At 44.6% G+C, this 26,777-nt stretch overlaps 1 protein-coding gene across 2 annotated transcripts; it reads right to left on the bottom strand.

The window, feature by feature from the left end:
* Positions 1–4,852: 4,852 nt before the first annotated feature.
* On the bottom strand, positions 4,853–26,538 carry SLC2A2 (solute carrier family 2 member 2). Of its 2 annotated transcripts, XM_065410405.1 has the most exons (12): positions 26,506–26,520; positions 25,247–25,342; positions 22,368–22,449; positions 22,226–22,331; positions 20,272–20,396; positions 18,620–18,735; positions 16,728–16,890; positions 15,364–15,551; positions 13,840–13,944; positions 11,066–11,167; positions 5,286–5,489; positions 4,853–5,056 (listed from the first exon to the last, which is right to left on the bottom strand). In XM_065410405.1, the coding sequence occupies exons 1-12, from the start codon at positions 26,518–26,520 to the stop codon at positions 4,853–4,855; spliced, it is 1,506 nt and encodes a 501-aa protein (XP_065266477.1). The 2 variants fall into 2 exon arrangements, with proteins under 2 accessions (XP_065266477.1, XP_065266476.1); XM_065410404.1 differs by having other exon boundaries at positions 22,226–22,449; positions 26,506–26,538.
* Between the last annotated feature and the right edge of the window lie 239 nt (positions 26,539–26,777).

Below are 26,777 nucleotides of genomic sequence, written 5' to 3' on the forward strand. Positions count from 1 at the left end.
AGATCTGAGGTACAAATTGACCTGGGGTAAGTGACTGGTCTCGTGGGACTGGAAGCAACCTGAATCTTTTGTGAACTTTGATGTATGGCTACCAACTATCTCTAAGTCCAACTTTCCTGGGTGGCAAGATAGACTGGAGTGCCCAAGGGGATTGTCTGGGACTCCGTGGTAAGACTGTTCTAGTGCTTCAGGAGTTTACATTTGTTACTGGGTTGGTGAAATCTAGTTATAGAACATACCATCAGTTTGGGGGTCTCAGCCCTGCTTTTTTTTTACTCTGTCCTGAGGTTGGCACTCACAGTCATGAACCACTTCAGACAGTGTGACACGGACAACACTCCAAACTTCAGTACAAAGCTTCACAACAATGTGGGGTAAAATGATGAGAGAAAGACTGCTGAAAAATACAAAGTACTTTTAATGTACAGTTCTATTTAGGGAGCCATTTTACAAAAGGACTTCTGATTCTTTGGCTAGATGGTACGTAAAATTCAGGTATACATTTATCAGTACATGCTTTTTCAATTAGTCTAATTTAATACATATATTAATTTAATCAGCGCTTTCACTATCATTCTTGTACGAACACACAATCTCTTCCTGCAGGAAAACCAAGGGCTTGGCTACACAGCCCTGTAGTTTGGACTACAGGGGTGTGAATTGCAGCACGTACCAAAGTGCTGCACTGTAAACCCGACTCCCACCCTGTGGATACTGCAGGTGTGAACTAAAAGGTACCTACGTTCACATGAGTGTAGTTTTCTTCAAACAGTCTATGCCAGCAGTGTCCATACTGGGCAGTTTCAGCACTTTCGCGTGTACTGCCATTCACACCTCCATAGTCTTAATTACGGGGCCGTGTAGAAATAGCCCAGGACTTGGTGGATTTATTGGTAATAAATGGTCTCTCACCTCTAGGGGCTTGTCTACACTGCGAAGTTGTCGACAAAACTTTTGTCTTTCACGGGTACTTAAAAAAGCCTCCCCCCGCGAAAGACAAAAGTTTTGCCAATGCAAGTGGCAGTGTGAACGTGGCTTTGTCGGCAGGAGCACTTTCCTTCCGACAAAGCTAACGCCGCTCGCGGGGCTGGAAGTATTTTGTTGGCAAAAGTGCCGTGGTGTAGACAAGCCCTAAAACACTACTTTAAACCTAGCTCAGGTTGACAGTGATGTTTTATACTGACTTAACACCGACATCCATCTTTATGAAAGAGTGTGACTTATATACGTAAAGCAGAACAGAGTTCAGCTGAAAGTGATATAAAAGCCTATGGACATTTGTTATCTCATGTTATACAATCTACATGAATGTCTCTAAGAGCATCTTCCTGCTAAAATCTAGTTTTGTTTTGCCTTGAAACATTTGCAGCACCCTGTTAAAAGACAGGGTATGTCTTCACTGCAGAGTTAGCTCAAATGCTTTTGATATGCATCCGAAGAAGTGGGTTGTAGCCCACGAAAGCTTATGCTCTAATAAATTTGTTAGTCTCTAAGGTGCCACAAGTACTCCTGTTCTTTCAAATGCTTTTGTGGGTTTTAGACCAACCCTCTGCCATCTACACACAAAACCCTTTTTGTGAGTTTGGAGGTACGTTAAGCCCAGGCTAGCTGGGAGACGGGTGGGGTGGGTTAGAATCTGTGCTCTGCTGTACCTGGGTCTGCAAGGAACCTTTGCAGTGAGGATAGGCTAAGTTCTCCAGTGCTGTCCCACAATTCCCCTGAAGGACAGACAGGTTCTCCTGCAGTTGATTGGGAAAGAATCCTAGAACATCTCAGCACAAAGAACCATGGGACACACATGGGTCAGTGCAGAACTGGTGAGGACACAGTAATGCAGGTAGAGCTTTGCTGTGGGGACGCTCACACCCAGACGAGGCTAACTCAGGTGCCAATCGTCCAGGCTAACTCTACAGTGAAGACATAGCCTTAGTATCAGCCCCATGAAGGCTTTCAATGTAATAATACTTTGCCTTCCCAGTGAGGCTGTTGAAGTGCTTTTGGAATACTACTAAGTCAAGCTGCACAGCATCCACGTATTGTACTCGTTTTACAGATGGGCAAACAAGCATTATTTACCCAAAGTCACAAAGTGAGTCAGTGGCAGAGCCAGGGCACACACAACTCCCATTTACTTCAAGAGTAGCAGGCTCCCAGGATTCCTGACTCCCAGTCCTGTACTTTAACCGCTACACAGCACATTTTAAAATCAGTTTGCTCAGGGCCAGTGCAGTGATTGCAACACAGGGCGATCTGAGCACTAAATAAGCTCATCCTGAGAGCTCTTACGTTCAAGGGGTCTAGCTCCCAAAGTCAAGACCGACCGAGGGAAAAGAGCAACAAAAGCCAACAAACATTGACAGCATTGTTCATGGTCACTTTTATGTATCAGGCAAAGATAATATCACTGAAGGCACAAGCCTAATTTCTTTTGCATTCACAATATCTATTTTACTATTTAACTTACTGTGATATATACTGTATAAAACTCTTGACTGGCAATCTTATCTCCTGTCAGATCTGTACCATTTTACTTGTGAACAAGTGTTTTAAGGTCTGACCTCCTATTCTGTAGTATCACAGTTGGCACTGCTGGTTTTCATGTGATCTTGTATGCATCGTTTCAGCTACCGTTTACCTGTGATCAGTGTATCACATGACAGTCATTGGTCAAATTCCTTTGCAGTATAACTGCAGCCAAGATAACGGAATTACACCAGGAATGAATTTAGCCAATTGTGTTAATCTCAATACCTGAATATATGCTACGGGGCCCAATCTGGGTCCCATTGAAGTCAGTGACCAAACTCCTATTGTCTTAAATGAATCCAGAATTTGTCTTGAAGCCTTTGCACCAAAGGAGTAAAAGCTAGAGAGGAAAGAAATATAGGCCAGATCCTCTGTCAGTGTAAATGGGTGTAGCTCACTGACATACCCATTGACACCAGCTGAGGATCTGACCCTTGACCATATATTCTCTGATGTTTTTCTGTTCATTTGATCCACTGTACATATATATTATTATAATGGCATCAGCTAAAGTCATCCTAATTACGTTTTATTATCATTATTGATTCAAGTTTGCCTTGTGCTTCACGTATAAATAAATAATAGATCCCTATAGCAAAAACCTTAACCTAAGGCATTCACATACCCAGCTCCAGATTAAGGTATAGGCAAACTGGGGACATGCCTAGGACCCAAATGTATCTGGGGATGGGGGGCTCCCAGTCCCAAACAAACAGCTGTACAGTACTCTCACCACAGTTGGGCTGGCCGTGCTATGGATCCATCAGGACCGGCTGCTCAGCTGCTGCTGTTCAGGGTGCTGCTCACCAGGATGGGAGTTGCAACACCACTCATTCAAATTTGGCCCAGCTGCCTCTTTGGCATGGTGGGTAGCACCACGAGCAGCAGCAGGATGACCAGCTAGTCCAGCAGAGCCACAGCATGACCAGCCTGGCGTTCAATAAGCGTATTGTACGGCTGTTTGTTGTTATTCATGAGGAGGCCCGGAAGTGTATTTTCCCGAGGACTGACCGATGGCTTAATCCAGCCCCGAAGACACCACCGTGAAAGAACCTCAAAAGAAGAGAATAGCTATTTCTGAGATTTCCAAAGTTAAAAAAAAAAAAGGCAGAAAAAGAAGAAGAAAAAGAAAAGTCATATGTCCAGGACTTCAAAAATCCTCTGTGGTCACCTTTGAATAAATGTGTCCTTAAGCATAGACCATCCCGCAGCCAGAGCCTCAGCTAGTGGAAGTCACAGAGCTCTGATGAAGTCAACAGGAAGCCATTTTAAGTTAATGGTGCTAGGCCAATTTAATCTGGCCCCTGGTTGTTGTTATTTGTTGTTTGGTTTACAGTAGTGTTTTAAGGTCCAATGGAGCTCACAACCCCACTGTGCTAGGCGCTGTGCAAACACATAGTAAGAAACAGTCCCTGCCCCAAAGAATGTATAGTCTTAGACAGACAGGTTGGGAGGGTAAACAGCAGCAGAGAGGTGGAAAGACTTACCTAGGGTCTCTCAGAGAGGCTGTGCCAGAGCTGGGCATAGAATCCAGGTCTTCTGACTCCTAATTCAGTGCCCTCTCCCCTAGACTATAGTACCACCTTTCAGGCTGTAGCAGTAAATATGATAAAGCAAAGGACCGCAGTGGAAAGAGAAATTAGATATTTTTTCCCAAAACATCAATACCATGGCCAGCATTTATAAGACTTTCCTCAAGTGTGTTACTGGTTTGAAAAATCCTTATGGGACCAGCCAGTATGTGTGTAGCTATTAAATACCAAATAAAACAAGCTGGGTTTAATACTAACAAATTGTAATGGAAATACTGCTACACCACTCTAGGATCAGGTGGCAAATTCACTCACTCTTTTATATTTATCCCCTTCAGCTAGTTATGTCTTTATACTAATATGACAACTACAGTAGCATTTGGTTTTCCCAGGGTGAAACCATCCATAAGAATAAATTATCACACAGCATCTCTTTTCTTTCTTTTGCCCCTTCTGCTCTTGGTCAGTCTATACCGGTCTCCAGTGAATGAAGATTGTTACTGTACTGAATCAATTCAGTCCACCATGGAAGCTTATCTGTATCTATTCCTTCCATTCTTTCCTGTGTCTTTTTAGGACAACACCAAGATATACTGAGCCCTTAGAACGTAATGTCAGGTTAGTCTCAGGGCCAGGGGCGGTAGGATACATACACTACCAGGCATATCAGTCAGAAGCAGGATACTGATTTGACCTACTGGTTTTTGAGGTGCGGTGTTTTGTCTAAGGTTTTTTCAGATGCGTTAAAAAATATATGTTCTTTAATCTCCTCCTGGTACACATTTTGCAGTTTTTTATGCCTCCTCGCTGCCTCGCAAATCCTCCAGTTCAGTAGCAGCTTTGGGTCCTTTTACGGCTGAGCGCCTCTTGCGGCGGAACTCAGCTGAAATCTCTTCAAAAGACTTTCCTTTTGTTTCTGGTACTTTAAAGTATGCAAATAAAATGAAGCCTAAGAGCAGAACGGCGAAGATCATGAACACATAAGGGCCACACAGATCCTGTAATGGGAAAAGTGAAACAACAGTGATGAGTTAATAACAACTAATAGTTTGCTTAGCATTTGCATTGCAAATGTTAAGATTTTCAAAGCAATCTCGAGAGATTTAGACACCCATCTTCCATTCATTTTAATGGAAGATATGTGTGTTCATCCCCCTACTCTGCTTTGGAAATCTCAACCACTCAAAGGGTGTCAGTCATGTGCAAGATTTTAGGAACTTTTCTTACTGCAATATACTGGAAACACATTCCAATGATGAAGTTGCAGGTCCAGTTGCAGAATCCAGCTATGGCTATGGCGGCAGGGCGGGGCCCTTGACTGAACAGTTCAGCAACAATAAACCAGGGGATTGGTCCAGGCCCGACTTCAAAGAAAATTACGAAGAGAAAAATTGCGACCATGCTCACGTAGCTCATCCAAGCAAAAGTGCTCTATAAACAGAAGCAAGTAAAAGTGAATTCACAACATGAGTGATTAGGTTTCCAATACAGTCATCTTTCATTACTGTTAATTTCTTGAATTATTGTGCTGCTGCAGAAGTTTCTTTCAGTTCAAACAAGCTGGATAAAAGCAACAGACATGCAGAATTCAACCTGTAATGGATTAAAGGCAGCAGGCCATTTACTGGTCTCAGTAGGGTGACCAGACAGCAAATGTGAAAAATCGGGATAGCGGGTGGGGGGTAATAGGAGCCTATATAAGAAAAAGACCCAAAAATTCATAGATTCTAGGACTGGAAGGGACCTCAAGAGGTCATCGAGTCCAGTCCCCTGCCCGCACGGCAGGACCAAATACTGTCTAGACCATCCCTGATAGACATTTATCTAACCTACTCTTAAATATCTCCAGAGATGGAGATTCCACAACCTCCCTAGGCAATTTATTCCAGTGTTTAACCACCCTGACAGTTAGGAACTTTTTCCTAATGTCCAACCTAGACCTCCCTTGCTGCAGTTTAAGCCCATTGCTTCTTGTTCTATCCTTAGAGGCTAAGGTGAACAAGTTTTCTCCCTCCTCCTTATGACACCCTTTTAGATACCTGAAAACTGCTATCATGTCCCCTCTCAGTCTTCTCTTTTCCAAACTAAACAAACCCAATTCTTTCAGTCTTCCTTCATAGGTCATGTTCTCAAGACCTTTAATCATTCTTGTTGCTCTTCTCTGGACCCTTTCCAATTTCTCCACATCTTTCTTGAAATGCGGTGCCCAGAACTGGACACAATACTCCAGCTGAGGCCTAACCAGAGCAGAGTAGAGCGGAAGAATGACTTCTCGTGTCTTGCTCACAACACACCTGTTAATACATCCCAGAATCATGTTTGCTTTTTTTGCAACAGCATCACACTGTTGACTCATATTTAGCTTGTGGTCCACTATAACCCCTAGATCCCTTTCTGCCGTACTCCTTCCTAGACAGTCTCTTCCCATTCTGTATGTGTGAAACTGATTTTTTCTTCCTAAGTGGAGCACTTTGCATTTGTCTTTGTTAAACTTCATCCTGTTTAACTCAGACCATTTCTCCAATTTGTCCAGATCATTTTGAATTATGACCCTGTCCTCCAAAGCAGTTGCAATCCCTCCCAGTTTGGTATCATCCGCAAACTTAATAAGCGTACTTTCTATGCCAGTATCTAAGTCGTTAATGAAGATATTGAACAGAGCCGGTCCCAAAACAGACCCCTGCGGAACCCCACTTGTTATGCCTTTCCAGCAGGATTGGGAACCATTAATAACAACTCTCTGAGTACGGTTATCCAGCCAGTTATGCACCCACCTTATAGTAGCCCCATCTAAATTGTATTTGCCTAGTTTATCGATAAGAATATCATGCGAGACCGTATCAAATGCCTTACTAAAGTCTAGGTATACCACATCCACAGCTTCTCCCTTATCCACAAGACTCGTTATCCTATCAAAGAAAGCTATCAGATTGGTTTGACATGATTTGTTCTTTACAAATCCATGCTGGCTGTTCCCTATCACCTTACCACCTTCCAAGTGTTTGCAGATGATTTCCTTAATTACTTGCTCCATTATCTTCCCTGGCACAGAAGTTAAACTAACTGGTCTGTAGTTTCCTGGGTTGTTTTTATTTCCCTTTTTATAGATGGGCACTATATTTGCCCTTTTCCAGTCTTCTGGAATCTCTCCCGTCTCCCATGATTTCCCAAAGATAATAGCTAGAGGCTCAGATACCTCCTCTATTAGCTCCTTGAGTATTCTAGGATGCATTTCATCAGGCCCTGGTGACTTGCAGGCATCTAACTTTTTTAAGTGATTTTTAACTTGTTCTTTTTTTATTTTATCTGCTAAACCTACCCCCTTCCCATTAGCATTCACTATGTTAGGCATTCCTTCAGACTTCTCGGTGAAGACCGAAACAAAGAAGTCATTAAGCATCTCTGCCATTTCCAAGTTTCCTGTTACTGTTTCTCCCTCTTCACTAAGCAGTGGGCCTACCCTGTCTTTGGTCTTCCTCTTGCTTCTAATGTATTGATAAAAAGTCTTCTTGTTACCCTTTATTCCCGTAGCTAGTATGAGCTCATTTTGTGCCTTTGCCTTTCTAATCTTGCCCCTGCATTCCTGTGTTGTTTGCCTATATTCATCCTTTGTAATCTGTCCTAGTTTCCATTTTTTATATGACTTCTTTTTATTTTTTAGATCAGGCAAGATCTCGTGGTTAAGCCAAGGTGGTCTTTTGCCACATTTTCTATCTTTCCTAACCAGCGGAATAGCTTGCTTTTGGGCCCTTAATAGTGTCCCTTTGAAAAACTGCCAACTCTCCTCAGTTGTTTTTCCCCTCAGTCTTGATTCCCATGGGACCTTACCTATCAGCTCTCTGAGCTTACCAAAATCCGCCTTCCTGAAATCCATTGTCTCTATTTTGCTGTTCTCCCTTCTACCCTTCCTTAGAATTGCAAACTCTATGATTTCATGATCACTTTCACCCAAGCTGCCTTCTACTTTCAAATTCTCAACGAGTTCCTCCCTATTTGTTAAAATCAAGTCTAGAACAGCTTCCCCCCTAGTAGCTTTTTCAACCTTCTGAAATAAAAAGTTGTCTGCAATGCAGTCCAAGAATTTGTTGGATAGTCTGTGCCCCGCTGTGTTATTTTCCCAACATATATCCGGATAGTTGAAGTCCCCCATCACCACCAAATCTTGGGCTTTGGATGATTTTGTTAGTTGTTTAAAAAAAGCCTCATCCACCTCTTCCACCTGGTTAGGTGGCCTGTAGTAGACTCCTAGCATGACATCACCCTTGTTTTTTACCCCTTTTAGCCTAACCCAGAGACTCTCAACACTTCCATCTCCTATGTCCATCTCTACCTCAGTCCAAGTGTGTACATTTTTAATATATAAGGCAACACCTCCTCCCTTTTTCCCCTGTCTATTCTTCCTGAGCAAGCTGTATCCATCCATACCAACATTCCAATCATGTGTATTATCCCACCAAGTTTCAGTGATGCCAACAATGTCATAGTTGGATTTATTTATTAGCACTTCCAGGGACTGTCCCTATAAAATCAGGACATCTGGTCACCCTAGGTCTCAGTTACACTGGGATAAATCCAAAGTAGCTGCATTAACATGAGCTGAATTACTCTGGGTTCACACCAGTGAAAAGAAGTGCCTATAGACTGCTTAGATACACATCCACTGACCCAAATACAATTTATATCCCTATGCATCACCTCTGGATATGATCCACTGAGCCAGATCCTTAGTTGGTGTAAATCATCATAGCTCCAGTGAAGGCAATGGAGTGATGCCAGTTTTCACCAGCTGAGGCTTTGGACCACAATGAATCTGAGTCACAGGGAATCTAAGGGTATGTCTAACACTATAAATCGGGGATGCGTAATTGCAGCACATGTAGACATACCCAAGCTAGATTTAATCCATCTAGTTCGGGTACCAGAAAAGAGAAGCCGTGGCAGCATTCAGCATGGGCCAGCCACCTGCGTACTTACCCAGAGTCCCAGGTGGGCTTGTTTAGCCCACATTGAAGCTCAGGCTGCTATAGCTTCACCGTTATTGGTACCCAAGCTATCTAGATTAAAGCTAGCTCAGGTATATCTACATGCCTTGCAATCAGAGCTCTGCAGCAACACATACCCTAAGCAGGCGAAACATATATTGATTTTATTTGCACTATGTGCCCCTGGCAGCAGCGTGTAGTGCACATGTAGCTATACACCACAATGAAAAGCAAGGCGCATCCATACTGCGGGGTGTAGCTACATGTGTCACTGAAAGGCTCTGGCAGAGGGGCGGAAGCAGAGAAAGATTCCAACAAGGGGAAAGGCTCTGGCTGGCTCATTTCTCCTCCATGGGGAAAGGCAGTGGGACACTACCCTGCTAAAAATAGCAGGGTAAAGGAGGAGGCACAGCTTGGGTATGTGCTTGTGTAACGCTGACAGACCCCAATTGTCAGCGGGTGGGATCGAACCAGGGACCTCTGGAGCTTAGTGCATGAGCCTCTACTACATGAACTAAAAGACAACTGGCTCTTAGCTAAGGCTGTAGAGCAGACGCATTTTAACTCTCTCTCTCTCTATGTGGTCTCGGTGCCACTAGATGGGAGAGAACACCATACCCAGAAGGCGTGTGGGTTATATTTGCATACATGCCCACACCCTCCAGCCATGTCTTTATTCTACTTGCCTAAGCTGTGCCTCACTAGGTACACCACTATTTATATCCATGCTAGGGGTATATATACTACATGCCACTGAATGAAGTGTGCTGTGTAAATGCACCCGCTGAGTGGCCAGAGAGAGGAGAGTAGCAGAGGAAGCAACTACCACCCCCTACTTTACATTACATCTTCTTTACATATAATTTACACCAATATTTTAGATCTCTTACACTCAGATTCTGTTAGGCTCAGAGGGTGAAATCCTGACCCTATTGGTATTAGTGGGAATTTTGCCATTGATTTCAATAGGGCTAGTATTTCACCCCCTTACATTTACACATTGACAAGTAACATTCATAGCCTTATGCATCATCTATATATTTGGCTCAGTGGATTTACTCTAGTTTAACTGAGGGTCAAATTTGATTCCAGATTCTAAAGCACAAAGTCACATATTTGATTAATTATATTGGAACAAATTCTGCCCTCTAGTGGGTACCAAATTCTATTCTTATTAGTGAGGAGAGAATCTCAAATGGTTCAGAAGATCCACCACCAAAATGTACATTCCCCTCTGAATCCCCCTGTAAATGTATTCTGATGTTATAGCCTGTTCCTAATTCCAACCAAAGGTTCCCACCCCAAGACTCAAAACTGCAAGTATAGGAACTAGAGACAGGGCAGAACCACAGTGCTTAGATTCACTTCTAGAACAGGGCTTCTACAAAGCATGAAGGTATACAGGTCTGTGGTTGTGGCTGGGACTTATAATAAGAACACAGGAATTGTCATATTGGAGCAGACCATTGACCCTGCAAGTCTGATATCCTGGGTCCAGCAGAGGCTAGTGCCTGATGATTTAGAGGAAAGTGAAAACACAGGCTAACTGAGAAATGCCTGGCGTAGTGAACAATTCCTTCCTAACACCTGTAGTGATCAGCTTATGCTCTGAAGCATGAGATTTTATTATACCTGCCATAGTGTGCATACCTATCAATGTTATGAATGTCTTGAAATTAGCTAATGATTGTCGTACATTGAAAGTTCTAAAATGCACTCTCTGAAGGATTGGTCCATTATGGTAGAAGTTCCAACATTCTCAAAGCTGTATGGGGTTAGCAAAGCAGGCATCAGAGTTTACTTATGTTGTGTGAGATCATCTCACAAGGCAAGGTGTAACATGTGCGTGTGACCTGGGAGTTCACATGATTTGGCTGATGCTTATGAAATTGTGCGTGAGGGAGGATTATTTTCTGAGCTCCTTATCTGAAATAAACGTGGAACACAGAGTCATTGGCAATATGTTTGTATGCAAACGGACAATAAAACAAACCATGGAGTGAAACCAGGGGAAAAAAAACTCACCAGGAGCACAAGTCCAACTGTCATGGCTACGGCACTTGCTAGCATACCAATCAAACCAGCAATAAACAGGGACCGTCTCCCTGTTTTCTCCACAAGGAAGACCTGTAGAAATTCATGAAGTATATTAGGCTTTATCAATCCTGCAGTCTTCAATTAGTAACACATATATAAAGCCTACATCAAGTCCTCTTCCAGGAATTGGTCCTCATAAATTATAACAGACTACTACGGCTCTCAGCTAATGGTTTTGCTCTTTTAACTCATGTGTTAGAGCTTTGCACTTAGGTACTGAATGAAGATCCTTAATTTACACTGATGATATCTGCTGATGGGGACTGTTAACCAGCTACTACACATAGCAACATAGCAAAGGACAATGCAAATCCATGGATGTGCAGAACTCATGCATTCCAAAGACTGAAGGTCTCTCCAACGACTTCTCACACAGGTTATTTTCTATAGATTCTAGCCTTCCAATTTGAAGAAAAAAAAATCAAGACCTTTCTTATTCTCGTGATTGTCTTCCCAAAGTAAAGTGATTCATCACGGAATTTTTGTATTTAGAGACAGAGGCTTTGTCCATATTGGAGTAGATTTTAGTCCCCGGTGCAAATCCCTAGTGTAGATGTAGTTCATTAGTTTAAATTGTGGCTGGCACGAATGCAGCTTTTCTTGGTTTCAATTAGGATTTTTCTCTGGTGAAGGTGCCCCAGTGATCCTTTACATTTACCAGCCCATTGAGATAAGTGGAGAAAGCTTGCACCTCTTTTGGGGATATTTTACTAGTCTGACCTTGTCTACATTGGGGGGTTTGATCCACCTGGATACACTGCACCAGTGTGAGTTTCAAACTGGGGTAATATGCACCAGACAAGTCATGGCTTACGCTAATGTACTAGGTCTATTCTAGGGTTTGCGCAAGTGCAGCTGTATCAGGGTATGTCTACACTTAAAACACTACAGCGGTGCAGCTGCATAGTGGTACCTGTGCCACTGTAGCGCTTCAGTGTAGACACTACCTATGCCAACAGTAGTGATTCTCTTGTTGGCATTGGTGATCCATGTCCTCGACCTTCTGTCAACCTAGCGCAGTCTGCACCAGGGGTTTAGGTCAGTATTTCTAAGTGTAGTGGACTTCACACTCCTGAGAGACATAGCTATAGTAATGTATATTCCTAGTGTATACCAGGCCTCCGTCTACCTACTTATTACTGCAGGACAGCTCAGGACTTGCTCCACCCAGGAGTCCCAGGCTGGCCTCTCTTCCCAGTGGCCAGGAACACTCCTTGCCTCCTCCACAGCACTAAGTAGTGGTCACCCTGAGACTGTCGACAAGACATGATCATCTATTTTCCTAGAAGTTAAATGGGCCTTTTAGCTCAAGCAGTTCATCTCGCTGGCTTGCAGAGTGCAAGGGCTGATTGCTATCTGTGCTCCCTTTGTCAAGGTCCAACACAGTGCAAATGGTTCGGGAAAACAGACAGTTGGTCTGTAATTGATTGACAAATTTTAGGTAATAGTTAAATACTCATGGTCAAAGAATTGAAGAGCAAATGTCACCAGGCAGCAAACTAAACATGCCTGTAACTGATATGCAATGGCAGTAGAACATACAAAGTGCTGTCACGGGAACTCATTCTGACCCCCTCATTTCACAATAAACTACACAAACCACCTTCTTATAGGGAATGCTGGTGTTTTTTCATGAAAACAATTTTGTCCAGGGAGACTGGGATGGCTTACGGGCTTGGTGATGGTAGACTACACAGTCCTACGGCTGTAGATTGATGGTTCACATCCACTCCTGGTTGTTAGTGGGTGAAAGCCATCTCACCATCAGAAGGCTATTTGGAGGCCTCAGGAAAGTGATTTGGTTTTCTGTATCCAGTTCCTGTTGTTTAAGTGTCCCCATCAGGGGCGGCTCCAGGCACCAGCGCTCCAAGCGCGTGCCTGGGGCAGCAAGCCGCGGGGGGCAGCCTGCCGGTCGCCGTGAGGGTGGCAGTCAGTCCACCTTTGGCGGCTTGCCTGCGGGAGGTCCACCTGTCCTGCAGCTTCGGCGGCAATTCGGCGGCAGGTACACCAAAGGCCTCCCGCAGGCGCGCCACCGAAGGCCGCCTGACTGCCGTGCTTGGGGCGGCAAAATACATAGAGCCACCCCTGGTCCCCATGAAAAGAACCTCAACTGGTTCTAACTTGAATTTTGTTGGCATTCTAGGCAGAAAGACTATTGATCAAATGGGCCATGAAGTTTGAACTATCCTCTTGGTCGTACAGAACATCATCTAGATATTACCAGGATGGGTGCTATATAAATACAATAGATAATATCAGAGATAAGACAGAGGTTGAGGCACACTGGCAGGGCAATAATGAAAAACATTCACCAGTGTACACTGTAGCTGTTCTATAGACAAGACTATAAGCAAGAGGACTTCAGTCTCCAGGACTCAATTTAACAACTGACACAAGTTTTATTTTTGCAGAAAACACAAACCAGTAGAGGTTCATGATTTGTACAGAATTAGGCAGAGTTTTCGTTCTCAGTACATTTGACAGTGCTGTTTGCTATACTTTGGGACTTGGCCTTGCAATCATTACTCATGCAAGTAAGGATTTTTCCTGTGAGTAAGGTTTGCAGGATCAGCTCTTTGTGACTTTCTTGGCTCCACAACTTCCTTGAGCACCATCGTTAAATCTTTCTCTTATAATCAAATTATAGTGAATGTTCTTTTTAAAGGGCTGTCAAACTATCTAATGCAGAGGTATTTACTTACGGAGATAACGGTGAAGACAGTGTTCACGACACCAACACCAATGGTTGCGTAAACGGGTTGATCAACTCCCGCTCTTACAAAAATGTTTGTAGAGTAGTAAAAGATCTATTGAAACAAATTAGGATGAAAGGTTATATCCCACTGTGGGTGGAATTTTCTGTCTTTGAGGGAAGATTTTCATGTTCTTGGCTGAGATTTGAAATAATTTAATTACGATTTGTTTTTCAACTATTTTTTAACACTTTGTTATAATAATTAAGGTTAGAAATTTCAAAGGTGCCTAAGGGAGTTAGAAATCCTACTGAATTTCCCATCTTATACCACTGAATATATACATTTAAAAAAACCAACAACCCCAAAACTTGTTTTTCCTCCATATAGTTCTGGGTTGAAAGCCAATTTGCCAGAATGGCAGGCTCCTTTTGCATGCCAGACAAACCTCTTAATATGGCTGATTTTTTAAATAAACTTTTTTTAAAATACACTTTCCTTCATTAGAATAATTTAAATGTTTTCCTTTCTCTTCAAAGAGAAAGTGAATCCTTTCTCACTATGTAGAGATAGGAGGAAAAATGGGTAGGTCGCCTACTCCATCTCCTCTGCCAGTGCAGAATTTCCCCTTACAGTATATTGTAGGAAGAGAGGAAGAATGGTTCAGTAATTAGAGCACTAGTCTGGTCTTTGGGAAACCCAAGTTCACTTTCTTCTCTGTCACAGATTTCCTGTGTGACCCTGGGCAAGTGACTTAGGGTTTGTCTACATTGCAGCTGGGAGCCTCCCAGCCTGGGTAAAGATTATGGCAGGAAGGGACCACTAGATCATCTAGTCTGACTTCCTATATAACACAGGCCACCAGCACCACCCAGCATCTGTACACTAAACCCAACACCTGAAATGAGACCAAAGTATTGCAGCTCACAGGAGACTAGACGGTCACAGGCAGAGAATAGGAGGGACCGATGTGCTCCAGTGCCTGAGGCCCCAGCAATGGCAGGGAAATGATTCAGTGAGAGCTAGCACGCTATAAATAGCAGTGTGGCCGTTGTGACTCCGGTGGAGACTTGGGCTAGCCAGCTTAGCTCAGACCTGGGGGTTCAGGTATTTGCCATCTGAGCTGCAATGTCCACACTGCGGTTTTTTTGCACAGTAGCTCGAGCAGAAATAGCAGGAGTCTGTCTATGTAGGTTGGGAGGCTTGCTCCCAGCTGCAGTGTAGACATACCCTTAGTCTTTCCGTGCCACAGTTTCCCAGCTGTAAAATGGGGATAACAGCACTGTCCAGGGTGCGTTGTGAGGCTAAGGGATAAGTACATTAAAGATTGTGAGGTGCTCAGATACCATGGTGAGTGTGGCCATGTTAGTACCTAACATATATTGTGCTGTCTGATTTTCAGCAGAACAGCCTCATATATGCACACATTTGATTTCAATGATGATTTCTTCTGCAAATACTGAAGGACCACTATGGCCTTAGATTTTCCTTACAATACTGATCAGTATCAATTCTTTTAGAAAGCAAACTTACTGCATTGATTCCTGAAAACTGCTGAGATATTTGAACCATCAGTGCCACAATGACTGGCTGCCTGTAACTGGAAGAGCTGAAAAGCTTCCCGATGGAGACTTTCTTTTCACTGTCAGCTTCTTGTTTCTCCTTTTCCATCTCAGCGATCTCTTTCATGGGGTCACAGTCTCCTCTGAGCCTTTTCAAGCCTCAAGGGAAAAAGAACATGCTTTTATCTCAAAGGAAATATCAAAGGACTGAGAGTGCATTAACAACCAAATCATTCCAATCAATATCAGGGTAAGGACAGATCAAAACAAGAATTAACAATACCGTGTACGTGAGCTGTTCCCAAACTATGATCTGTGGTCAACTGTTGGTCTACGAAGCACCTCTGAAATACTCAAAGGCTACACAAGTCTTGCTCCTCCTCTCTGTTTCCAGTTGTTTCCTAATGTGGACTGCTCTTGTTTCTTGTAGAAACAGCTGGAAATAGAGAGGAGGAGCCAGTCACGCTGAATAAAAGTAATTGCTATAGTTGCCACACATATGCTGTGCAATTGCAGGTGGCATTGGAAAAGGAGGAGAGGTGTCCATGAGATGCAGTTCCCCTAAACGTGGTTGATGATGTACCAATGGCATGTTTGTCTGCTGGAAAATGCTGATTCATCAAACTGAAAATGTTCGTAGCCAGAATAGGTCTATTACTACAAAATTTCATTTAAAAAAATGACAATGAAATGAAGCGATTCAATAACATTTTGATTCTTTGTTTCAAAACAACTTTCTGTATAGAAATGTATTCATATTATAAGTTATAGCCATAGATTTTTCTTGAAATACTGAAATATGGACAGATGGCCTATTCTAAAGTCCATGGAAGTCAATGGAAAGACTCTCATTGATTCCAGTGTGCTTTGGATCAAGTCCAGAACAAAAAGTTTAAAGAAATTAAAGTCAAAATGTTTTATCAGTTGACCTGAAAGGATTATTTTTGGAAAATTTCACGTGGCAAATATTTGAAATTCTTTATTTTCATGCCAATTCAGCATGTAAACTAATTTCAGAATGGTGGGATTTTCCCCAAACCTGAAATTTGGTTCTCACACAGCTCTGGACTCCATTAAGATGTGTTCTGTTCTATGCAAATTTTGACAAACCCCAGCTTAGTAGATAAATAATAACATATGATGGTGGGGGGTGCATTTTTCAGTGAATAGACACACAAATTGGTGTCTATGGCTCTCAGTCCAGCAAGGTTCATACATGGAATGGAGCAAAGACCCACAGCTCTGCAAATGAGTTATCACCCAGGCACTGCTCCAAACAACCACAGTGTTTTATTTTATGTATGATTTAAAAACGAAACAGAATTGGTGTCTTACTTTTTTTAGCTTCCTCCACTTTTCCTAGTTTAATGTAAAGATACCGAGGGCTTTCTGGACACAATAAGAGCAGGAAAAACTGAAGAACAGCAGCAGCACCAGATAGACCAAGAAGCAGAGGCCACATGTCATCATTGCCGAGCAGAAAGTCTAGTCCAAGGACCTGAAATTATGGTGCTGTGTTAAATATAACAGATGAAATTAGGTTGTAGAACCAGAAATCTAGACTAATATTACACTTTCAAACAGAAGCTGGGAAGGAAGTTGGAAGCAAATAAGGGCTCCCTATCCCAACAGGTTGGTTCCACAGATTATGGAACATATTCGTAATGGACAAACTAACAAATGGCATGAAGCTTTGGACAAGTCATGTCAAGGCCCTGTTTAGATGATGGACCAAATTGTGGTGCTCTTGGTAATGTCACTGTAAATTTGGAATAACTCCATAGACTTAAGTGAAGTTACTCTATATTTACACCAGCGTAGCTGACAGTACAATTTGGTCTTCTGTGTTTAACTACACATGGGTATCTGGCACAGTTAGGAGTGCTTGTACTGTAACCCTGGTTTTTGTTGGTAGAGTAGATGGGACAGTATGATTACAGAATTATCTGACAGCCTAGGTACAGTATCATTGATGAAACTGCATAATTCTGCAGCTAAACCATGAATCAGTGCATGTGGGCAAAATTAAGCCCTAGTGTAAATAACTTAAGAAAAATAGATGTGCAGATGAAATTTTTTCCCCCTCAGACCTTGTTCTCCTGGATTCTTGTATTTTGTAAAAGGCATGTTCTTAGGAAAATATATAAGATGAAAAAAATGTTACAGAACAGTCAATTGAACCAAAATCTGCCTACAGAAGTACACATGTGACTCTTATTGCTTTCAGTGGTGACAGCTTATGAACTTCCAAAAGTACAGTTCTGCACATTGAGTGAATTCTTTCTTATGAAGTTCTGCTTTCACCTTTCTTTGCTCTCTCATCAGAATCACAATGAATAAACAAAAATGAGGAGTCCTTGTGGCACCTTAGAGACTAACGAATTTATTTGGGCATAAGCTTTTGTCCAATTTTAACGTGCCTGCACCTATGTCCTAAAAAGTTCACAAAGGGCAACAGTTCATTGTGAATATTCAAACTTCAAAATTTACACTGTGTGATGACTAATTACCTAAGTCACAGTCACTAACACAACAGAGTGTGAATTCTGAGGTTGCAATGTGCAAGTTGAAATGCTTCTTCAGAAAATATTCAAGCTTAAAATTTGCTTTGTGTGTGTGTTTGGGCTAATAACAGCTCAAATGCTATTGAAAAGTGAACACCAAAGGGTTGTAAACACTGTCAAATTGAAATTAGGTTTCTAAACCAAATAAATATTGGCAGATGTTTTCTTTTCACTGTTTGCCGAGCTCTTCTCACAACCACGACCAAGGAGGGATACAACACTGATGTTGCAAACAGTGATCTATTGAAGCTGTTTCTGGAGTGAAATTCTTTGGCCTGTGATATACAGAAGGTCAAAGTAGATAAACATAATAGCCCCTCCTGACCTTAAATTCTATGAATCTTCTGGGCCAGGAGTCATGTCAATTTCCACAGCCGAGGGCCTTGCCCACTGAGTTTATTAATACTCGGTATTACACTCGCAGTGTTCAACTTGAATGTGAATGGGATAATTTGCTGTCAGAAGTGTTTTTCACCTCTTGGGGGTGAGTCATTTTATTAGGAATGATTTAGTATCCAGGAAGGAGGTGCCATAAATCACCCCAAATTTCCCTTCAGCTTGCTAGTGGCATTTTAAGAAGGAGCCCCTGTCAGAATATCGTTGGTGTAACCCAGCTAGTTTAAAGCGACATCACTCAGTGCTTCTGTGCACACTCTTACATACCTGGCTGATGAGAATACCCGTGACTATAGCAAGCTGGTGCAACGTTCCCAGGGCTCCTCGAAGGGCTGTAGGTGATATCTCACCAACATACATTGGAACAAGTCCTGACGATAGCCCTGAACAAAATGTACATATGAGTCACTTATTGTAAATGACAGTTCAACAATCAACAGAAATAGTTCACCATAGAATGAATTGGGGCTCAATTCTGTGTGATCCCGCCTCCTGCAGGGTTATGAGTTCCCTCCATGTCCATTGGTTGGAATGGAAGTGAAGAACACTCAGCACTTGGCAGGAACTGTTCGTGGAAGCCCCAATTCAGAAGGACATTTAAACAAGTGCTTACATTTAAATATATACATAAGTGCTATCCAAAATAAAGAAACTTTCCTGAATCAGGACCAGAATCAAGTCAGTGCCTATGTCTACATGGGGAATATTTAATAATGGGCTCCTCAATCCATCTGCATACCCCAAGAGCAGGGCCGGCTCTAACTTTTTTGCTGCCCCAAGCAGCAAAAAAAAGCGCCGCCCCGCCGAGCCCCCCCCGCCGAGCGCCGCGCCGCTGGAACCCTCCCCCCTGAGCGCCGCGCCCCGCGCCGCCCCCCCGCCGAGCGCCGCGCCGCCAGAGCCCGCCCCCCCCGCCGAGCGCCGCGCCGCCGGAGTGCCCCCCGCTGAGCGCCGCGCCGCCGGAGCGCCCCCCCCGGAATGCCGCGCCGCGCTGCCCCGCGCCACCTCAAGATTGGCCGCCCCTTACCAGGTGCCGCCCCAAGCATGTGCTTGGTTGCCTGGTGCCTGGAGCCGGCCCTGCCCAAGAGATATCTCCACAGGCTCATCTCCTCCAAGTCTCTGTTTTCTCTTAGGAACCTCTCTATTCCTGTCATTCTGCTTCTACACCCTTCTCCCATTTCATGGGAGTGCTAGGGACAGGGCCAGCTCCAGGCACCAGCTTACCAAGCAGGTGCTTGGGGCGGCCACTTAGGAGAGGGGCGGCACGTCCAGCTGTTCGGTGGCAATTCGGCGGACGGTCCCTCACTCCTGCTCGGAGCGAAGGACCTCCCGCTGAATTGCCGCCGCAGATCGCGATCGCGGCTTTTTTGTTTGTTTGTTTTTTGTTTGTTTGTTTGTTTGGCTGCTTGGGGCGGCCAAAACCCTGGAGCCGGCCCTGGCTAGGGAAAAGATCAAGCAGTGCAAAGGATGCCTCCAGATCTTCCACTAAGATGACCAAAGTATCTTCTCTTTCTGGTGAAAAGTTACAGAGCTTTTATGGCCGAATTATGGCCCTGATTCAGCTAAGCATACGTGCTTAAATGCATCCTTATTCAGTAAAGTACTTAAGCACATGCTTGCTTAAAGATAAGCATGTGTTCAAGTGCTCTGCTGAATTGGGACCTAAATGGTAAGTGATTCCCTAATGAAAAGAGAGCCTCCTCTTCTACTTCATGTGTGTCACCTTCCATTTCCCAAGGTCTTGGCATAAACGTGAGCTTCCATTTGTGCTGGTTAAAAAAACAAGTCCCCTCACTCAAAATTTCTTCTTTATGTTTTGCAGCCATTTTGGTGTGCACTAGCTTAGTACAATGGGCTTACCCTAGCAGCCCACTAGGAATACACAGAGACCAGCGCGATTTTTAGAACTTGCCTTAACTTACCACAGTACAGTCCTGTGATTGCTCTGCCAGCTATAATAAGGATGTGAGATGGGCCAAATTTTGCCAGCCCCATGAGGAGATTTCCAATGATAGAAAGAACATTCACGGCCAGCATGGCTTTCACTCTGCAATTAATTAAGAAGAAAACTACATTGTGATAGTAAAACCAGCACTGAATTCAATTACACTTTAGATATTCTGGAGTTCCAGGGGTGGTCCCATGCTCTTTGCATAGGCCTTATTAATTGTTATTATGCATTTCTGGATATAAATTCAAGTAAGGTCACTATATCTTCCACCTAAAAGTGGCAATTCTTCAACAAAAAAACTTCAAAAACAGACTCCAACGTGAAACTGCAGAACTGGAATTAATTTGCAAACTGGACACCATCAGATTAGGCCTGAATAAAGACCGGGAGTGGTTGGGTCATTACAAAACCTAAACCTAATTTCCCCAATACTAATTTCTCCCTACTGTTACTCACATCTTCTTGTCAACTGTTTGAAATGGGCTACTCTCATTACCACTTCAAAAGTTAATTTTCCTTCCTTGGTATCCTGCTGTCAAATGAATTGTCTCATTAGATTGACCTCACACTTGGTAAGGCAACTCCCATTCTTTCATGTATTTATACCTGCTTCTGTATTTTCCACTCCATTCATCTGATGAAGTGGGTTCTAGCCCACGAAAGCTTATGCCCAAATACATTTGTTAGTCTCTAAAGTGCCACAAGGACTCCTCGTTGTTTTTAATAATAAAAAAGACCATTCAAATTACCATATGGACCAAAACTGGCCCAATTCTGAGAGCTACTGAGCACTCTGTGTGGCATGCTGAGTGCTCAGGGAGTTAAAGGCACTGGAGTTACTCCATATTTATATTGGTGTAACTGAGAACAGAATCTTGCTTTACATTCTTAATCAATGTCTTGTTTACCAGGAGTACTGCACGCTTCTGAATGGCATCAGGGCCTGCTGTCGTCTATGGTACCTGAGGCACAAAGCACTGCACACAGTCTGAACTCAAAGCAGCAAGCCACCATCACAAGGGAAGGACTGGCCCATTGTTTTGCCATTTACTTGATTTAATTCTGGATTAACTTCCCTGCTATTCACATGATTTGCTATCTGTCAAACTACTTTGCAAGGATGCTGCATGTCTGTTTCCAAGGCCCCTAAATGAAGACATACACCTATCTTTTAGGCATTATAATACAAATTTAGACCAACTGTCAGTGAGTTAATCAAAGCTAAAGGATAAAGAATAATGATTGTGCATATTGAACAATGTATGGCAGAGGTAGAATCAGAATAACTGAATGGCTAATGAGTTATAATATACATCCTGTACAAGTTTTTTTCACATATACTGTAGTCTCTTTTGTTATGCAGAAAAAAAAGGCTAGAATTAAAACTTAATAAAGGCTGTTCACCTCTTTATTTTCTGAAGTGATAAAAGCTACAGGTAACAATAAAAAAATCGGCTTCATAATTTAGGATTTTAATAAACCAGATTTTTCCATTTTACAGTTTCAGGGGCCGTGTTTTGGAGGGTTCATTATTTTTTTCAAGCTGGAAAAAATAATAGAGAACCAATTTCAGGAGAGTTCGTCTCCATGTGAAAATTCAAATCCAGGGTCTTAAGGTTTAATCACTGGAAATGAATGGGAAAGGATTTTTGCACCGAGTGCTGTAATACAAAATACAGTCTGATTTTAGTTCAGGATTAGGCTACCGGTTTGTGGAAAGTCATAATCATCAGATAAGATATTGGGCCAGATCCTTGACCCTAGGTCTGGCTGCTTCGTGCTGTTCTGGCCGCTCATAGCCAGTTAAGATGGCTTTCTGACTGCAATCTGAGGATTACCTCGGCCATCTCAGCTGGCTCCCATCTCCTTTCCTACTCAGTGTTTTCTGGCCATTTGTCAATTTACAGAGATAGAGTGTTTCTCACCTGCCTAGCTTGTCTCCAACCCATCCAACAGTGAAAGAGGAAATCATTCCACCAATGGCAAAAATGGACACAGACAGGGACCAGTACAGAGTGAGTGTACTTTTGCCTACATCCAATTCTTCTAGATCTGGGAAGATCATGCTTCCATTCGTGTCTGTGAAATTGATGGCACTTCTGTCAATAGGGGCAATGCCCAGCACACGGCTGTAATGGGCCTCTATTACCTGCAGTGAGAAAGGAATGCATCAGTTCTTCTGCTTCTAACTAGCTAGGAAGCCTTCATTTTCTAATAAGGGTTTTTCTACTTTGCAGCCCATAAAACCCAGTGTCACAGGGTAGCTGGTCCCTGTGGGCAGACTAAGGCCAGCGCCCCCTGGACCAGAGAAGGTGAGCGCAATCCAGCTAATTAAAGTGGGCTGGGCTACAGCTGAGCCTACAAACGCCTGTGTTCTGGGGAGGGAAAGCCACCCTGCAGCAGAGCTAACTCCTGTGCTGGGTCCCTGGAACAAGGGGCCAGGACAGCAGTGGGCAAACTTTTTGGCCCGAGGGCCACAGCTGGGTATGGAAATTGTATGGTGGGCCATGAATGCTCATGAAATTGGGGTTGGGGTATGGGAGGGGGTGTGGGCTCTGGGGTGGGACTAGAAATGAGGAGTTCAGGGTGCGGGAGGGGACTCTGGGCTGAAGCAGGGGGAGTGGGGTGTGTGTGTATGGGGGGGGGGGGTTGGGTGAGGGCTCCCGCTTGGGTTGTGGGCTCTGGGGTGGGGCAGGGGATGAGGGGTTTGGAGTGCAGGAGGGTACTCTGGGCTGGGACTGAGGGATTCGGAGGGTGGGCGGGAGCAGGGGGTTGGGGCACAGGGGGTGGGGGTGGCTCGGGGGTGCAGGCTCTGGGCGGCGCTTACCTCAAGCGGCTCCCGGAAACAGCGGATGTCCCCCCTCCGGATCGTATGTGGGGGGCGGCCAGGCGGCTCTGCTGCGCTCTGCCCCGTCCGCAGGCACCGCCCCTGCAAGTCCCATTGGCCGTGGTTCCCGGCCAATGGGAGTTGCGGGGGCGGCACTTGGGGTGGGGGGCAACGTGCGGAGCAGAGCCTCCTGGCTGCCCCTATGCATAGAAGCCAGAGGGGGACATGCCACTGCTTCCAGGAGCCATGTGGAACAGCCCCCGACCCTGCTCCCCGGCTGGAGCACCGGACCGGGGCAAGCTCCAGACCCTGCTCCCCGGTGAGAGCTCGAAGGCTGCATTAAAATGGCTGGCAGGCCAGATCCAGCCCGTGGGCCATAGTTTGCTCACCCTTGGGCTAGGGGCTCAGGGAAGCAGCCCTGCAGCTGCCGCGCCAGAAAGGGAGTTGAGTCAACTGATGCTAGGTAGCTGCCAAGAACTGAAGTGCCAGAGATCCCTGGAAGGGGTGACCGTGGGGCTGAGGGCAGAATTAAGACCGTTTTCTGTTTGTCTGATAACCTCTGTTAAAGAAATAACCCCCCTTGCCTGAGCCTAGGAGTGGCAGCACATGCTTTGGAGCTGGGGAGAAGCCCAGCTCAGTGACAACCTGGCTCTGTACACGTTATGGGTGAAATCCTGGCCCTGCTGAAGTCAATGGAAGCTCTGTCATTGACATCAATGGGGTCAGGATTGCAACCTATGAACACAAATGTGTGTTTATACCAGTTTGTGACACTGATGTGACCAGTTTGGGGAAAACAGGGCTGTGTTCACACTGAAGCTTTATTTTACAACAGAACCACGCGTCATTCATGTTTGCATGTCCACACCTATCAGGCTACCTGACTGTGTTAGTTTCAGTGCATGCTGGGAAAATCTGGGCAGTTATCTCATAAAGCCTGGGCAGGGGGCAGACTGCTGGGAGGACACAGGACACAGCTAGAGGGTGGCGGGGACATCCAGGGTGTGAACTTAGAAACTCACTTGCAGCTGTCTCAGGGATTATTCAGTTACTACAGTCCTATTCTTCAGCAGCTTATTGACCGGATTTCAGACTCGCATTGTATGCTTTGCTAGCACTTATAGCAGTGGTCCCCAACGCGGTGTCCACGGGCGCCATGGCGCCTGCCGGGGCATTTATGTGCGCCCGCCTAGTGCCCAGCAGGGGAGAGAAGCCGCGGCCCCGCGCCTGCCGGGGACAGAGAACTCAGGCTGCGGGCGCGGTGTTCTCTGTTCCCAGCAGGCGCGGGGCCCGCCTAGTGCCCAGCAAGGGAGAGAAGCTGCGGCCTAGTGCCCAGCAAGGGAGAGAAGCTGCGGCCTCACGCCTGCCGGGGACAGAGAACTCTGGGGATGCAGGCTGCGGGCGCCGGTGTTCTCGGTCCCTGGCAGGCACGGGGCCGCGGCTTAAGCCGGAGAGAAGCCACAGCCCCGCGCCTGCCGGGGACAGAGAACTCCAGGGCTGCAGGCTGTGGGCGCCGGTGTTCTCGGTCCCTGGCAGGCGCGGGGCCACGGCTTAAGCCGGAGAGAAGCCGGGGCCCTGCGCCTGCTGGGGACAGAGTACTCTGGGGCTGCGGGCGCTGGTGTTCTCTGTCCTCGCGGCTTCTCTCCAGCTTCTCTCTTCTCTCTGGATTCATATATTATGTAATCTTAAATATGATGTTTTTCGTATCATTTAATGTACAAATACAAAATAAGCCTTGAAAAATTGTTGGCGCCCGCCACACTCTTCTGAGAACATGAATGTGCTACTGGCCACAAAAAGGTTGGGGACCACTGACTTATAGTATCTGACCAACAACTTCAAATCCTTTATACTGTCTCTATGGAAACGATGGTAATGAAAGCAATGACAAGTTCATCTTAATGGCACATGCTTCTGTTAATTTATCGGTTATTATAGATGAAGTCTTTGGGGCAGAGACTCTGTTTTCCTATGTATTTGTACAGCACCTAGCACAATCCTGATTGGGGCCCTGGGGCACTAACACCATATAAATAATAGTATAGCAATGAAGCAGGGCTCATAAGTGCTGCTGCAAGTCACAGCCTGTTTTGAAAGGAATCCTATATGCTGTACTTGCCCTTTGAGGAGCGTTGATGACACCAAGGCTGTATCCATACTGGAAGAAGCCCAGCACTGCGGTGAAGACAGAGAGAACCAAGGTTCCTGTGAGGTGCTAGGAGAGGATTGTGAAACAGAAAATGGTGTCACTTTTCTATTTCCCAGGCTGCACATTTCTGCCATATAAACCTTGAACACATTGGGACGGATTCTGCTGTCATTGAAAATCAGGGGGGTTTCATGCGTTTAAGTGGGAGCAGAATTTGGCCCATTCTGTCTGCACTGTCCTGGCAGTGCAAAGCAGCATAACTAGCTGGGGGAGGATTTCTTCAGTGAGTGTAAAGCTGTTCCAGTAACTTCTTCAGGCTCCCAGTCTTGGCCTTCTTGGTGTAAGGGCATGTCTAGGAGAAAGGGAGTGTGTCCAGTTTCTGGTGATTCACAGGTGCCAGAATGATCCCATGGGGTCATAGGTAGCTGGGAGTAGGGAAGAGCATTCCTGAGGCTTCTTCAACTTGTGCCAGACTGATTGCCTGCCAGTCCCAGTTTCATAATGCAGACAGAAAGCCAGTGGAAGGGGCATAAGGGGGGCATATTGGGGGTATGCTGAGAGGAAGGCCTGTGGCCAGCTGTAACAGCTTTTGGAGGGCCCTTCCAGTCAGGTGTAGCACCAGAGACCAAAACAGCCCCCAGCTGGCCTCAGGATCAGGGGGATAGAAAGGTGGCCCACCTGCACCACATGTAATTAAGGATTTAGCCTGAAGATTTTATGCCTTTTACCATGATGACTGAATGGCACATTGTATATAAGAGGAGGTCTCTTGAAAGGAATTCATTAAGGCAAGATCCGGTGAGCACTCACCACTCTCATTGACATCAACTATATCATTAAATGCAGTTCATCTCATGATCAAGTCTAAAATATGCTGTCCTAATTCCTGGTGCCTTTCCCCAGATCTTTAATAAGTTTAAGATTTAGTATATAAAGTTTTAAAAAGCATACGTTCAATATGATGGGCTCAGATCCTCAGTCTTTACTCAAACTTAAATCCTACTGAAGTCAGCTGCAGCATCAATTATGCAAAAATTGACCCAAAAAGGCACATTTTAGCAAAACATTTGGCTAACAGAAATGATCCTTTAAAAAAATTCTAAGCAGGTCCTAAACCTGGACAATTTCTTGCTATGAGCAATCAATAGTTCCCCAACTATTTGGTATGCATTCCCCATTAAGCAGCCTGACACAGACACTGCAGTAAAATACCACTGAGTCAGTTTTACCTTTTCTTCTTGCATTTTACTAGTCTTCTCCATTCTGTTGGTCTTGCAGAGGATTGTCTGGGTGCAGTCCTTTCCCAAGCCTTGAGACTCTTCCAGACACTGGGAGAGTACTTATATCTCAGGTGTAGGAGGAGGAGCATTTGAAAGGAGACACAGAGGGGAGGGTTGGGGGAAATGACTTGCAGTCAGGAAGATGGGATTAATCAACATGAATGTTAATGAAAAACCCAAAATTTAGCAGCACTTCAACACCATTTAGCTCAGAACAATAG

Source organism: Emys orbicularis, chromosome 9 (assembly GCF_028017835.1).
Source record: "Emys orbicularis isolate rEmyOrb1 chromosome 9, rEmyOrb1.hap1, whole genome shotgun sequence".
In the NCBI taxonomy this organism is placed as follows: Eukaryota; Metazoa; Chordata; order Testudines; family Emydidae; genus Emys; species Emys orbicularis.